The sequence below is a fragment of the Haliotis rubra genome, unplaced genomic scaffold (assembly GCF_003918875.1).
Source record: "Haliotis rubra isolate DU_JTF1 unplaced genomic scaffold, ASM391887v1 Scf872, whole genome shotgun sequence".
Lineage (NCBI taxonomy): Eukaryota > Metazoa > Mollusca > Gastropoda > Lepetellida > Haliotidae > Haliotis > Haliotis rubra.
In genome coordinates, this window is record NW_025767604.1 from 274,036 (window position 1) to 287,459 (window position 13,424).

General features: G+C 43.8%; 1 protein-coding gene across 1 annotated transcript in view; it reads left to right on the plus strand.

Moving 5' to 3' along the window:
- The window catches only part of LOC124263223 (syndetin-like), a 55,415-nt gene that overhangs the window by 34,649 nt on the left and 7,342 nt on the right, over positions 1-13,424 (plus strand). Inside the window, exons 9-20 of the mRNA XM_046697813.1 lie at positions 344-485; positions 629-769; positions 1,026-1,158; positions 3,098-3,281; positions 3,563-3,661; positions 3,851-3,941; positions 4,038-4,244; positions 9,943-10,049; positions 10,629-10,717; positions 10,831-10,922; positions 11,181-11,207; positions 11,299-11,421. Coding sequence (XP_046553769.1) covers positions 344-485; positions 629-769; positions 1,026-1,158; positions 3,098-3,281; positions 3,563-3,661; positions 3,851-3,941; positions 4,038-4,244; positions 9,943-10,049; positions 10,629-10,717; positions 10,831-10,922; positions 11,181-11,207; positions 11,299-11,421 — 1,435 coding nt within the window. The remainder of the gene's footprint in view (positions 1-343; positions 486-628; positions 770-1,025; positions 1,159-3,097; positions 3,282-3,562; positions 3,662-3,850; positions 3,942-4,037; positions 4,245-9,942; positions 10,050-10,628; positions 10,718-10,830; positions 10,923-11,180; positions 11,208-11,298; positions 11,422-13,424) is intronic.

Consider the following 13,424-nt stretch of genomic DNA (forward strand, 5'->3'; position numbering starts at 1 on the left):
ACATTCAGGCACTACCGCTGTATCAGGTACACTGTAGACCACAGTAATAGAACATCCAGCCAGTACAATCAGGCACTACCGCTGTATCAGGTACACTGTAGACCACAGTAATAGAACATCCAGCCAGTACATTCAGGCACTACCGCTGTTTCAGGTACACTGTAGACCACAGTAATAGAACATCCAGCCAGTACATTCAGGCACTACCGCTGTATCAGGTACACTGTAGACCACAGTAATAGAACATCCAGCCAGTACATTCAGGCACTACCGCTGTATCAGGTACACTGTAGGTCACACTATTGGCATGTGTTTGTTTATTGCATGTGTATACTGTTTGCAGTGAGTTGAGTTCCAAACTCCAGGACACACTGGAGATGATTGAGGAACAGCTAGATGTGGCCCTGTCCAAGACTTGCTCAAGCTTTGATGTCACACACTATGAGAAGGTGCAGATGGCATACAGACTACTGGGCAAGACACAGGTAAACATAACTTCATGAAGTACTTTCCCCCAATGTTTTTCATTAGCGTGAATCATACAGTACCAGTACTGGGTGTCATGGGTGCAAACATTGGATTGGAGATGCGTTTCCATGTGTATCTGAGCAAGGGTATCCTGTTCCAGACTGCCATGGACCAGCTACACATGCACTTCGCTAGTGCTATCCACAACACAGCGTTCACCATGGTGCTGGGATATGTGGAACTCTGCTCAGGCACTGGCACCACCAACTTCCAGAAGAGGCAGTACTCAGACCTGTGCAAGGTGAGTTTCTCATACATCAAGGTCAGTCATATTGCTCTGACAATAGACAAAACTGTCACGCTGTATAAGAATAGTGCATGTTGACAAAAACATATAAGATGGGGCTGGTAGGAGACATGTAGATGACATTATTCAGGCTGTGGCTGGTAGAAGGAGAAATGAGCAGTTTTGCCAGTCATCTTTCCTAATTACTACTTGCTTTATCCTGGAAACTGCTTGAGCATCAGATTTGAAATCATTACGTGTTTTGTTGTAGCACATAACGACAGAGACTTTCACACCTTGTCTTGTGGATCTTTGCAAGGCATTGTGGGGAGTGATGAAGAGCTACTACAAGACCATGCAGTGGCACGAGAGCCACGACCAAGACATGGCCACAGAACACACTGGTAATGGAAACTTCCTGAAAGCTTTCATAAGTATATAAGCATATCACTGAAGTTGAACCCTAAAGATCTCTGGTAATATAGATGATAACAAACCCATCACCCATGTGTACCTGACACCATCACCAACATGTACCTGACACCATCACCCAGGTGTACCTGACACCATCACCCAGGTGTACCTGACACCATCACCCACATGTACCTGACACCATCACCCACATGTACCTGACACCATCACCCACATGTACCTGACACCATCACCCAGGTGTACCAGACACCATCACCCAGGTGTACCTGACACCATCACCCACATGTACCTGACACCATCACCCAGGTGTACCTGACACCATCACCCACATGTACCTGACACCATCACCCACATGTACCTGACACCATCACCCAGGTGTACCAGACACCATCACCCACATGTACCTGACACCATCACCCAGGTGTAACTGACACCATCACCCAGGTGTACCAGACACCATCACCTACATGTACCTGACACCATCACCCAGGTGTAACTGACACCATCACCCAGGTGTACCTGACACCATCACCTACATGTACCTGACACCATCACCCAGGTGTACCAGACACCATCACCCACATGTACCTGACACCATCACCCACGTGTACCTGACACCATCACCCACATGTACCTGACACCATCACCCACGTGTACCTGACACCATCACCCAGGTGTACCAGACACCATCACCCACATGTACCTGACACCATCACCTGACACAATCACCAACGTGAACCTGACACCATCACCCAGGTGTACCAGACACCATCACCCACATGTACCTGACACCATCACCTGACACAATCACCCACGTGTACCTGACACCATCACCCAGGTGTACCAGACACCATCACCCACATGTACCTGACACCATCACCCACATGTACCTGACACCATCACCCACATGTACCAGACACCATCACCCACATGTACCTGACACTATCACCCACATGTACCAGACACCATCATCCACATGTGCCTGACACCATCACCCACATGTACCTGACACCATCACCCACATGTACCTGACATCATCACCCACATGTACCTGACATCATCACCCACATGTACCAGACACCATCACCCACATGTACCTGACACCATCACCCACATGTACCTGACACCATCACCCACATGTGCCTGACACCATCACCCAGGTGTACCAAGACACCATCACCCACATGTACCAGACACCATCATGTACCCACCATGTATGTACCAGACACCATCACCCACATGTACCTGACACCATCACCCAGGTGTACCTGACACCATCACCCACATGTACCTGACACCATCACCCAGGTGTACCAGACACCATCACCCACATGTACCTGACACCATCACCCAGGTGTACCAGACACCATCACCCACATGTACCTGACACCCATCACCCACATGTGCCTGACACCATCACCCAGGTGTACTAGACACCATCACCCACATGTACCAGACACCATCACCCACATGTACTTGACACCATCACCCAGGTGTACCAGACACCATCACCCACATGTACCTGACACCATCACCCACATGTACCAGACACCATCATCCACATGTGCCTGACACCATCACCAACATGTGCCTGACACCATCACCCACATGTACCTGACACCATCACCCACATGTGCCTGACACCATCGCCCACATGTCCCTGACACCATCACCCAGGTGTACCAGACACCATCACCCACATGTCCCTGACACCATCACCCACATGTCCCTGACACCATCACCCACATGTCCCTGACACCATCACCCACATGTCCCTGACACCATCACCCACATGTCCCTGACACCATCACCATCACCCACATGTACCAGACACCATCACCCACATGTGCCTGACAGTGTCAGTTTTTTATATTCAGGACAGTGTCTTTACTTGTGTCATGTGTTTTCTAGGTGAGACTGGTGGCAGCAGCGTGGAAGCTACATTCAACCGTCGCTATGTGATGCAAAAGTTAGAGTACGGTCGAGGCCGTGTCTGGCAAGACGTTCAACAGAAGGTGAAGACATTCATCCTTGGTACTGACTTGTCTGTCTTCAAACTAGAGGAGTTCATCAAAGTCCTTGATATCATCAACAGGTGTGTACTTAAGTAATTTGTACATTCTCCACAGAAGTCTTGTTAAATGCTATACTGAGTTGCAGTGAATCAGTAAAACCCACCCTGAACCTTGGCTGTCCAACTGACCACTACTAGTAAAACCATGACAGGATTAAGCACAACCTCAGCAGTGCATTTCTCTGCTATTTGGTTTTATCCTTTGTTTAGATTCTTATGAACTTGTATACATTGAACTTTGTCAATAAGACAATTAGGTACTATAGTAACTGCTGCAATCAGCAATGTCTGTTTTCCCACAGGATGATCGAGATTGGGGAGGAGTTTTGTGATAGCAAGTCTGAGGGTCTGCAAGATTCTCTCAAACAGCAGAGTCTGAACTACTTCAGAAATCATCATAGGTAAATATTGGAATATTAAGTTCAAAGTTAATTAACTACTATGAAGTTGTTTTTCATTTGAATTCATTATCAGTGTGCAGGTTATAATTGTGTCTCTCTTTTGACAAAATAACTTCCCTTCAGTACATGCATGATCAATTTTCTTGTCCCTGAATTCATGTTTATTCAGTTGTATGATCTATTTAACAGGGCACGTCTCGACGAGCTGAGGATGTTTCTGGAAAATGAAGGCTGGGAACTGTGTCCTGTGAAGTCCAATTTTAACATTCTTCAGCTTCTGGTATGTTTGGTCTTATGTAACTGGGGTTCTCTTCATGTAGATGAATATCACTGTCTATCATTAGCATTACTCCCTGCATTTCTTTTCTCTTTTCAGGAATTTAGGTTCTTACGTAACTGGAAGCTGAAGATGAAGTCTGTGGTGACACCTGCCTTGGATGTAGACAAGATGTCTGGATTAGACAGGATCAATGACACATCGCTACAGAGCAATGGCTACTTCTCACGCTTCCTTGAGGAAGGAAGTCCATTTGACATACAACAGGATGAGGATGAGCAGGAAGATGTCTTCTCAAGTGTTGGGGTAGGTGGCACCGTCGAGTGATGTCCATATGGGAGTTGGTTGTTTGCCCTGTAGAGATATGTGTGTTCTCCAGGGCCCCGTTTCCGAAGCGATCGTAGTCATGTTAAAGTATGGGAGTTGTTTGTTTGCCCTGTAGAGATATGTGTGTTCTCCAGGGCCCCGTTTCACAAAGCGATTGTAGTCATGTTAAAGTATGGGAGTTGGTTGTTTGCCCTGTAGAGATATGTGTGTTCTCCAGGGCCCCGTTTCACAAAGCGATCATAGTCATGTTAAAATTATGGGAGTTGGTTGTTTGCCCTGTAGAGATATGTGTGTTCTCCAGGGCCCCATTTCACAAAGCGATCATAGTCATGTTAAAGTATGGGAGTTGGTTGTTTGCCCTGTAGAGATATGTGTGTTCTCCAGGGCCCCGTTTCACAAAGCGATCATAGTCATGTTAAAGTATGGGAGTTGGTTGTTTGCCCTGTAGAGATATGTGTGTTCTCCAGGGCCCCGTTTCCAAAGCAATCATAGTCATGTTAAAGTATGGGAGTTGTTTGTTTGCCCTGTAGAGATATGTGTGTTCTCCAGGGCCCCGTTTCACAAAGCGATCATAGTCATGTTAAAGTATGGGAGTTGGTTGTTTGCCCTGTAGAGATATGTGTGTTCTCCAGGGCCCGTTTCAAAGCGATCATAGTCATGTTAAAGTATGGGAGTTGGTTGTTTGCCCTGTAGAGATATGTGTGTTCTCCAGGGCCCGTTTCACAAAGCAATCGTAGTCATGTTAAAGTATGGGAGTTGGTTGTTTGCCCTGTAGAGATATGTGTGTTCTCCAGGGCCCCGTTTCACAAAGCAATCATAGTCATGTTAAAGTATGGGAGTTGTTTGTTTGCCCTGTAGAGATATGTGTGTTCTCCAGGGCCCGTTTCTCCAAAGCCCGCTTCATCATAGTCATGTTAAAGTATGGGAGTTGTTTGTTTGCCCTGTAGAGATATGTGTGTTCTCCAGGGCCCCGTTTCACAAAGCGATCATAGTCATGTTAAAGTATGGGAGTTGGTTGTTTGCCCTGTAGAGATATGTGTGTTCTCCAGGGCCCCGTTTCACAAAGCGATCATAGTCATGTTAAAGTATGGGAGTTGGTTGTTTGCCCTGTAGAGATATGTGTGTTCTCCAGGGCCCCGTTTCACAAAGCGATCATAGTCATGTTAAAGTATGGGAGTTGGTTGTTTGCCCTGTAGAGATATGTGTGTTCTCCAGGGCCCCGTTTCCAAAGCGATCATAGTCATGTTAAAGTATGGGAGTTGGTTGTTTGCCCTGTAGAGATATGTGTGTTCTCCAGGGCCCGTTTCACAAAGCGATCATAGTCATGTTAAAGTATGGGAGTTGGTTGTTTGCCCTGTAGAGATATGTGTGTTCTCCAGGGCCCCGTTTCACAAAGCGATTGTAGTCATGTTAAAGTATGGGAGTTGGTTGTTTGCCCTGTAGAGATATGTGTGTTCTCCAGGGCCCCGTTTCACAAAGCGATCATAGTCATGTTAAAGTATGGGAGTTGGTTGTTTGCCCTGTAGAGATATGTGTGTTCTCCAGGGCCCCGTTTCCGGGCTAAATCATAGTCATGTTAAAGTATGGGAGTTGTTTGTTTGCCCTGTAGAGATATGTGTGTTCTCCAGGGCCCCGTTTCAAAGCCATCATAGTCATGTTAAAGTATGGGAGTTTGTTGTTTGCCCTGTAGAGATATGTGTGTTCTCCAGGGCCCCGTTTCACAAAGCAATCATAGTCATGTTAAAGTATTGGAGTTGTTTGTTTGCCCTGTAGAGATATGTGTGTTCTCCAGGGCCCCGTTTCACAAAGCGATCATAGTCATGTTAAAGTATGGGAGTTGGTTGTTTGCCCTGTAGAGATATGTGTGTTCTCCAGGGCCCCGTTTCCGAAGCAATCGTAGTCATGTTAAAGTATGGGAGTTGTTTGTTTGCCCTGTAGAGATATGTGTGTTCTCCAGGGCCCCGCTTTCACAAAAGCGATCATAGTCATGTTAAAGTATGGGAGTTGTTTGTTTGCCCTGTAGAGATATGTGTGTTCTCCAGGCCCCGTTTCACAAAGCGATCATAGTCATGTTAAAGTATGGGAGTTGGTTGTTTGCCCTGTAGAGATATGTGTGTTCTCCAGGGCCCCGTTTCACAAAGCCATCATAGTCATGTTAAAGTATGGGAGTTGGTTGTTTGCCCTGTAGAGATATGTGTGTTCTCCAGGGCCCGTTTCACAAAAGCGCATCATAGTCATGTTAAAGTATGGGAGTTGGTTGTTTGCCCTGTAGAGATATGTGTGTTCTCCAGGGCCCCGTTTCCAAAGCCGCATCATAGTCATGTTAAAGTATGGGAGTTGGTTGTTTGCCCTGTAGAGATATGTGTGTTCTCCAGGGCCCCGTTCCTAAGCAATCGTAGTCATGTTAAAGTATGGGAGTTGGTTGTTTGCCCTGTAGAGATATGTGTGTTCTCCAGGGCCCCGCTTCTAAGCCATCATAGTCATGTTAAAGTATGGGAGTTGGTTGTTTGCCCTGTAGAGATATGTGTGTTCTCCAGGGCCCCGTTCACAAAGCAATCATAGTCATGTTAAAGTATGGGAGTTGGTTGTTTGCCCTGTAGAGATATGTGTGTTCTCCAGGGCCCCGCTTCAAAGCGATCATAGTCATGTTAAAGTATGGGAGTTGGTTGTTTGCCCTGTAGAGATATGTGTGTTCTCCAGGGCCCCCGTTTCACAAAGCGCATCATAGTCATGTTAAAGTATGGGAGTTTGTTTGTTTGCCCTGTAGAGATATGTGTGTTCTCCAGGGCCCCGCTTTCAAAGCGATCATAGTCATGTTAAAGTATGGGAGTTGGTTGTTTGCCCTGTAGAGATATGTGTGTTCTCCAGGGCCCCGTTTCCAAAGCGATCATAGTCATGTTAAAGTATGGGAGTTGGTTGTTTGCCCTGTAGAGATATGTGTGTTCTCCAGGGCCCCATTTCACAAAGCGATCATAGTCATGTTAAAGTATGGGAGTTGGTTGTTTGCCCTGTAGAGATATGTGTGTTCTCCAGGGCCCCGTTTCCGAAGCAATCATAGTCATGTTAAAGTATGGGAGTTGGTTGTTTGCCCTGTAGAGATATGTGTGTTCTCCAGGGCCCCGTTTCACAAAGCAATCATAGTCATGTTAAAGTATGGGAGTTGGTTGTTTGCCCTGTAGAGATATGTGTATTCTCCAGGGCCCCGTTTCACAAAGCGATCATAGTCATGTTAAAGTATGGGAGTTGGTTGTTTGCCCTGTAGAGATATGTGTGTTCTCCAGGGCCCCGTTTCACAAAGCGATCATAGTCATGTGAAAGTATGGGAGTTGGTTGTTTGCCCTGTAGAGATATGTGTGTTCTCCAGGGCCCCGTTTCACATAGCGATCATAGTCATGTTAAAGTATGGGAGTTGGTTTGTTTGCCCTGTAGAGATATGTGTGTTCTCCAGGGCCCCGTTTCTGAAGCAATCGTAGTCATGTTAAAGTATGGGAGTTGGTTGTTTGCCCTGTAGAGATATGTGTGTTCTCCAGGGCCCCGTTTCCGAAGCAATCGTAGTCATGTTAAAGTATGGGAGTTTGTTGTTTGCCCTGTAGAGATATGTGTGTTCTCCAGGGCCCCGTTTCACAAAGCGATCATAGTCATGTTAAAGTATGGGAGTTGGTTGTTTGCCCTGTAGAGATATGTGTGTTCTCCAAGGTGTGTTGTACAATATAGAGATGTGTTATCCAGGGTGGGTGGTACAGTAGAGAGATGTGTTCTCCAGGGTGTGTTGTACAATATATAGAGATGTGTTCTCCAGGGTGTGTTGTACAATATAGAGATGTGTTATCCAGGGTGGGTGGTACAGTAGAGAGATGTGTTCTCCAGGGTGTGGTGTACAATATAGAGATGTGTTATCCAGGGTGGGTGGTACAGTAGAGAGATGTGTTCTTCAGGGTGTGTTGTACAATATAGAGATGTGTTATCCAGAGTGTGTTGTACAATATAGAGATGTGTTATCCAGGGTGGGTGGTACAGTAGAGAGATGTGTTATCCAGGGTGGGTGGTACAGTAGAGAGATGTTTTATCCAGGGTGGGTAGTACAGTAGAGACCTGTGTTATCCAGGGTGGGTGGTACAGTAGAGACCTGTGTTATCCAGGGTGGGTGGTACAGTGGAGAGCTATGTTATCCAGGGTGTGTTGTACAGTAGAGACCTGTGTTATCCAGAGTGTGTTATACATTAGAGAGATATGTTATCAAGTGTGGGTGGTACAATATAGAGATGTGTTATCCAGAGTGTGTTATACAGTAGGGAGATGTGTTATCCAGGGTGGGTGGTACAATATAGAGATGTGTTATCCAGAGTGCGTTATACAGTAGAGAGATGTGTTATCCAGGGTGGGTTGTACAATATAGAGATGTGTTATCCAGTTTGGGTTATACTTTAGAGAGATGTGTTCTCCAGGGTGTGTTGTACAATATAGAGATGTGTTATCCAGTGTGGGTTATACAGTAGAGAGATGTGTTCTCCAGGGTGTCTTGTACAATATAGAGATGTGTTATTCAGTGTGGGTGGTTCAATATAGAGATATGTTATCAAGTGTGGGTAGTTGAGAGATGTGTTATCCAGGGTGTGTTGTACAATATAGAGATGTGTTATCCAGAGTGTGTTATACAGTAGAGAGAAATGTTATCTAGTCCGGGTGGTACAGTAGAGAGATGTGTTATCCAGAGTGTGTTATACAGTAGAGGGCTATGTTATCCAGGACGGGTGGTACAGCAGAGGGCTATGTTATCCAGGGTGTGTTGTACAATATAGAGCTGGGTTATCCAGAGTGGGTTATACAGTAGAGAGATATGTTATCCAGTGTGGTTGGTACAGTGGAGATACAGGTTACCTAGGGTGGGTGGTACAGTGGAGATACATGTTGCCCAGGGTGGGTGGTACAGTGTGCAGATTTGTTATGTAGGACAGGAGGCACATTAGATGTTATCTTGTAGATCTGACACTGTAGAGAGATGTGTTTTCAGATGTAAGGTGGCACCTCATAGAGGCAGTGCTTGCAATACTTTAATTTGCCAGTTGGCCATCAGGGCCTGCTGCCGCCTGCAGGTTTTAAAATCTACAGGCCATGAATGAAATCTGCAGGCCCATTTTGTTAAAGTCAAACCAATAAAAACGAAATAGACTACACTGTACACAGTTTCACACTGTTTCTACAAAATCAATTAGCGAAGCCTATGGTGCAGAGAGACGTTTTTTATTTGTTAAAGACTGGTGTTGACATTCCTATGTGCAAAGTGCTGAAATACCAGGAAGTGAAACTGTAAGTTATCGTAACATGACGGATCATGGATGATTCCTGAACGTTAATAAAGGGAAAAAAACAAGGGAAAGATTCCAGTTGTTAAAAAAGAGAGATAATTTACTGAAGGCCACAAGGGCCTGCAGATATTTAAAACTGCCGGCCCGATACAATAACAACCGGTGCTGGGCCTCCGGGCCGGGCAATTATTTCGAACGCTGTATAGAGGTGTTTTATCCAGAGGGATGGTATGGTTGAGAGATGTGTTGAATAGTAGGAAGAGGTGTGATGTAGGCTATGTGATGCATTGTTTGGGAGACACACTGTGTAGGAAGCAAGTTGTGTGATCGTAAATGGCAGGGATTTTAGCCACTTTATCTGTGTCTGGCAGGAGAAGGATGACGACGGCTACAGAGATTCTGACAGTGACTCTGATGTAGCAGATGAACTGAAGCAGGATTACATCGATGAGCTGACAGGAGAGACCAGGTCCCACAGGTCAGTGCTTCAGTGACCAAATACATCCACTGTGGAGCACAGAATGATCCACTCGTCTGTGCTGCAGGTGTCGGTCTGGCGTTGTCAGATTGTGTGATACGAATATTCACCTGCAAGTGTGGTCAAGCTTCCAAACTTGGCCTTTGCTGGATATTCTGGGTACAAATATGATGTTCAACCTCTAGTCTTGGTCAAATGTGAGATATCTTCCAGAAAGTTCTATACAATGTTGGATTGTTCTTGAGCATACCAGATTTCACTTGACTCCAGAAGCATCACTATGTAGTAACTTCTACACCACTGCTTACATTAGACAGTAATATCTTCCTGACAACTAATTATTATATTGTTAGGCAATATTTTGAACTTGTACTGAATCTTAAGAGCAACAATATCAACAATGTTGGCCTTTAAATTACACTGCCAAGTTACATTATTGTTAAGTTTCCAGCTGGACATTGCTTTTTAGCAATTAAAGACTCTGTGTTATTGGATATACCTTGAACTCCAAGGAAGTATTCATATTCTGTCTGTACAAAAGCGTGATTGTATTTGAATGCCATGATTGTATTTTGTCAGATATACACGTCAACGGTCAAATCATGGGAGGAAGCAGAAACATACACCTATCATCAGCAACACAACGCTCAATGTTCTGCGGGTTATAGGTAAGACAACTTATCACTGTAGGTGTTGACATGTCAGGTCCCATGACTTACTGCCTGTCCTACTTATCTGATGTTTGTTAATGTGTCTTTAACTTAGCTAATCTCTGTTGTAGGTAAATATCTACAGATGATGGCAGTGTTGAAACCCATCGCTTATGATGTTATCAGTTGTACAGCTCAACTCTTTGATTACATACTCTATACTGTAAGTATAGCATACTGACTGAGGTTAGCATTTCAAAAAACATTATCTGCCATGATACTTCAGTTGTAAAAGCCGTTGTAGTGACTATGTTTGTGACAAGTTGCCCTTCATTGTAATCATGCTGCATACATTATGACAGTGAATTCACAATATATGTAATGTAGTAGTAGTGTTTTAATATTCATTTTATATATGCTTGTTTTACTTGTGTTCCTCCCCAATGGTACATTGCCTCAGTGCCTCCTTTTTCTCTTTCAGGTATATGCATTCTTTGGATCTGACGCAGTGAGTATATTTTGTGTATACTGCTAATATGTTTGCTGGTATGTGGTGTGGTTGTTGGACTCCTTCATGACCTCAAACCCTCCTTCTGCAGAATGTGTCCCATGACCGGACAGTCAACAATCGTTTGAGAACAACCCTACATCGAATACATGAGAGGATGATAGCAGGGTCAAACATACCAGGCAACATGGCCGTCGAGTCGGAGGATAGCATGGTGAGTCAGTAGATTAGGTGTAAAGTTAAAGGACTGTATGGTGAGTCAGTAAATCAGGTGTGAAGTTAAAGGACTGTATGGTGAGTCAGTAGATAAGGTGTAAAGTTAAAGGACTGTATGGTGAGTCAGTAAATCATGTCAGTCAGTAAATCAGGTGTAAAGTTAAAGGACTGTATGGTTAGTCAGTAAATCAGGTGTAAAGTTAAAGGCTGTATGGTGAGTCAGTAAATCAGGTGTAAAGTTAAAGGGCTGTATTGTGAGTCAGTAAATCAGGTGTAAAGTTAAAGGTTGTATGATGAGTCAGTAAATCAGGTGTAAAGTTAAAGGACTATGGTGAGTCAGTAAATCATGTGAGTCAGTAAATGAGGTGTAAAGTTAAAGGACTGTATGGTTAGTCAGTAAATCAGGTGTAAAGTTAAAGGACTGTATGGTGAGTCAGTAGATTAGGTGTAAAGTTAAAGGACTGTATGGTGAGTCAGTAAATCAGGTGTAAAGTTAAAATGGTGAGTCAGTAAATCAGGTGTAAAGTTAAAGGACTGTATGGTGAGTCAGTAAATCAGGTGTAAAGTAAAAGACTGTATGGTGAGTCAGTAAATCAGGTGTAAAGTTAAAGGACTGTATGGTGAGTCAGTAAATCAGGTGTAAAGTTAAAGGACTGTATGGTGAGTCAGTAAATCATGTGAGTCAGTAAATGAGGTGTAAAGTTAAAGGACTGTATGGTTAGTCAGTAAATCAGGTGTAAAGTTAAAGGACTGTATGGTGAGTCAGTAGATTAGGTGTAAAGTTAAAGGACTGTATGGTGAGTCAGTAAATCAGGTGTAAAGTTAAAGGACTGTATGGTGAGTCAGTAAAGTTAAATAGTTAAATAGTCAGTAAAAGGTGTAAAAGTTAAAGGACTGTATGGTGAGTCAGTAAATCAGGTGTAAAGTTAAAGGAGTCTGTATCAGGGTGTGAGTCAGTAAATCAGGTGTAAAGTTAAAGGACTGTATGGTGAGTCAGTAAATCAGGTGTAAAGTTAAAGGACTGTATGGTGAGTCAGTAAATCAGGTGTAAAAAGTTACTGTAAGTTAAAGGACTGTATGGTGAGTCAGTCAGGTGAGTCAGTAAATCAGGTGTAAAGTTAAAGGACTGTATGGTGAGTCAGTAAATCAGGTGTAAAAAGTTAAAGGACTGTATGGTGAGTCAGTAAAAGGTGTAAAGTTAAAGGACTGTATGGTGAGTCAGTAAATCAGGTGTAAAGTTAAAGGACTGTATGGTGAGTCAGTCAGTAAATCAGGTGTAAAGTTAAAGGACTGTATGGTGAGTCAGTAAATCAGGTGTAAAGTTAAAAGGACTGTATGGTGAGTCAGTAAATCAGGTGTAAAGTTGAAAGGAGGTGTAAAGTTGTATGGTGAGTCAGTAAATCAGGTGTAAAAGTTAAAGGACTGTATGGTGACTGTATGGTGAGTCAGTAAATCAGGTGTAAAGTTAAAGGACTGTATGGTGAGTCAGTAAATCAGGTGTAAAGTTAAAGGACTGTGAGTCAGTAAATCAGAGTCAGTAAAGGACTATGGTGAGTCAGTAAAAAGGACTGTAGGTGTAAAGTTAAAGGACTGTATGGTTAGTCAGTAAATCAGGTGTAAAGTTAAAGGACTGTATGGTGAGTCAGTAGATTAGGTGTAAAGTTAAAGGACTGTATGGTGAGTCAGTAAATCATGTGAGTCAGTAAATCAGGTGTAAAGTTAAAAAGGACTGTATGGTTAGTCAGTAAATCATGGTGTGAGTCAGTAAAAGTTAAAAAGGACTGTATGGTGAGTCAGTAAATCAGGTGTAAAGTTAAAGGACTGTATGGTGAGTCAGTAAATCAGGTGTAAAGTTAAAAAGGACTGTATGGTGAGTCAGTATCAGGTGTGAGTCAGTAAATGGAGGTGTAAAGTTAAAGGACTGTATGGTGAGTCAGTAAATCAGGTGTAAAGTTAAAAAGGACTGTATGGTGAGTCAGTAGAAAGGTGTAAAGTTAAAAA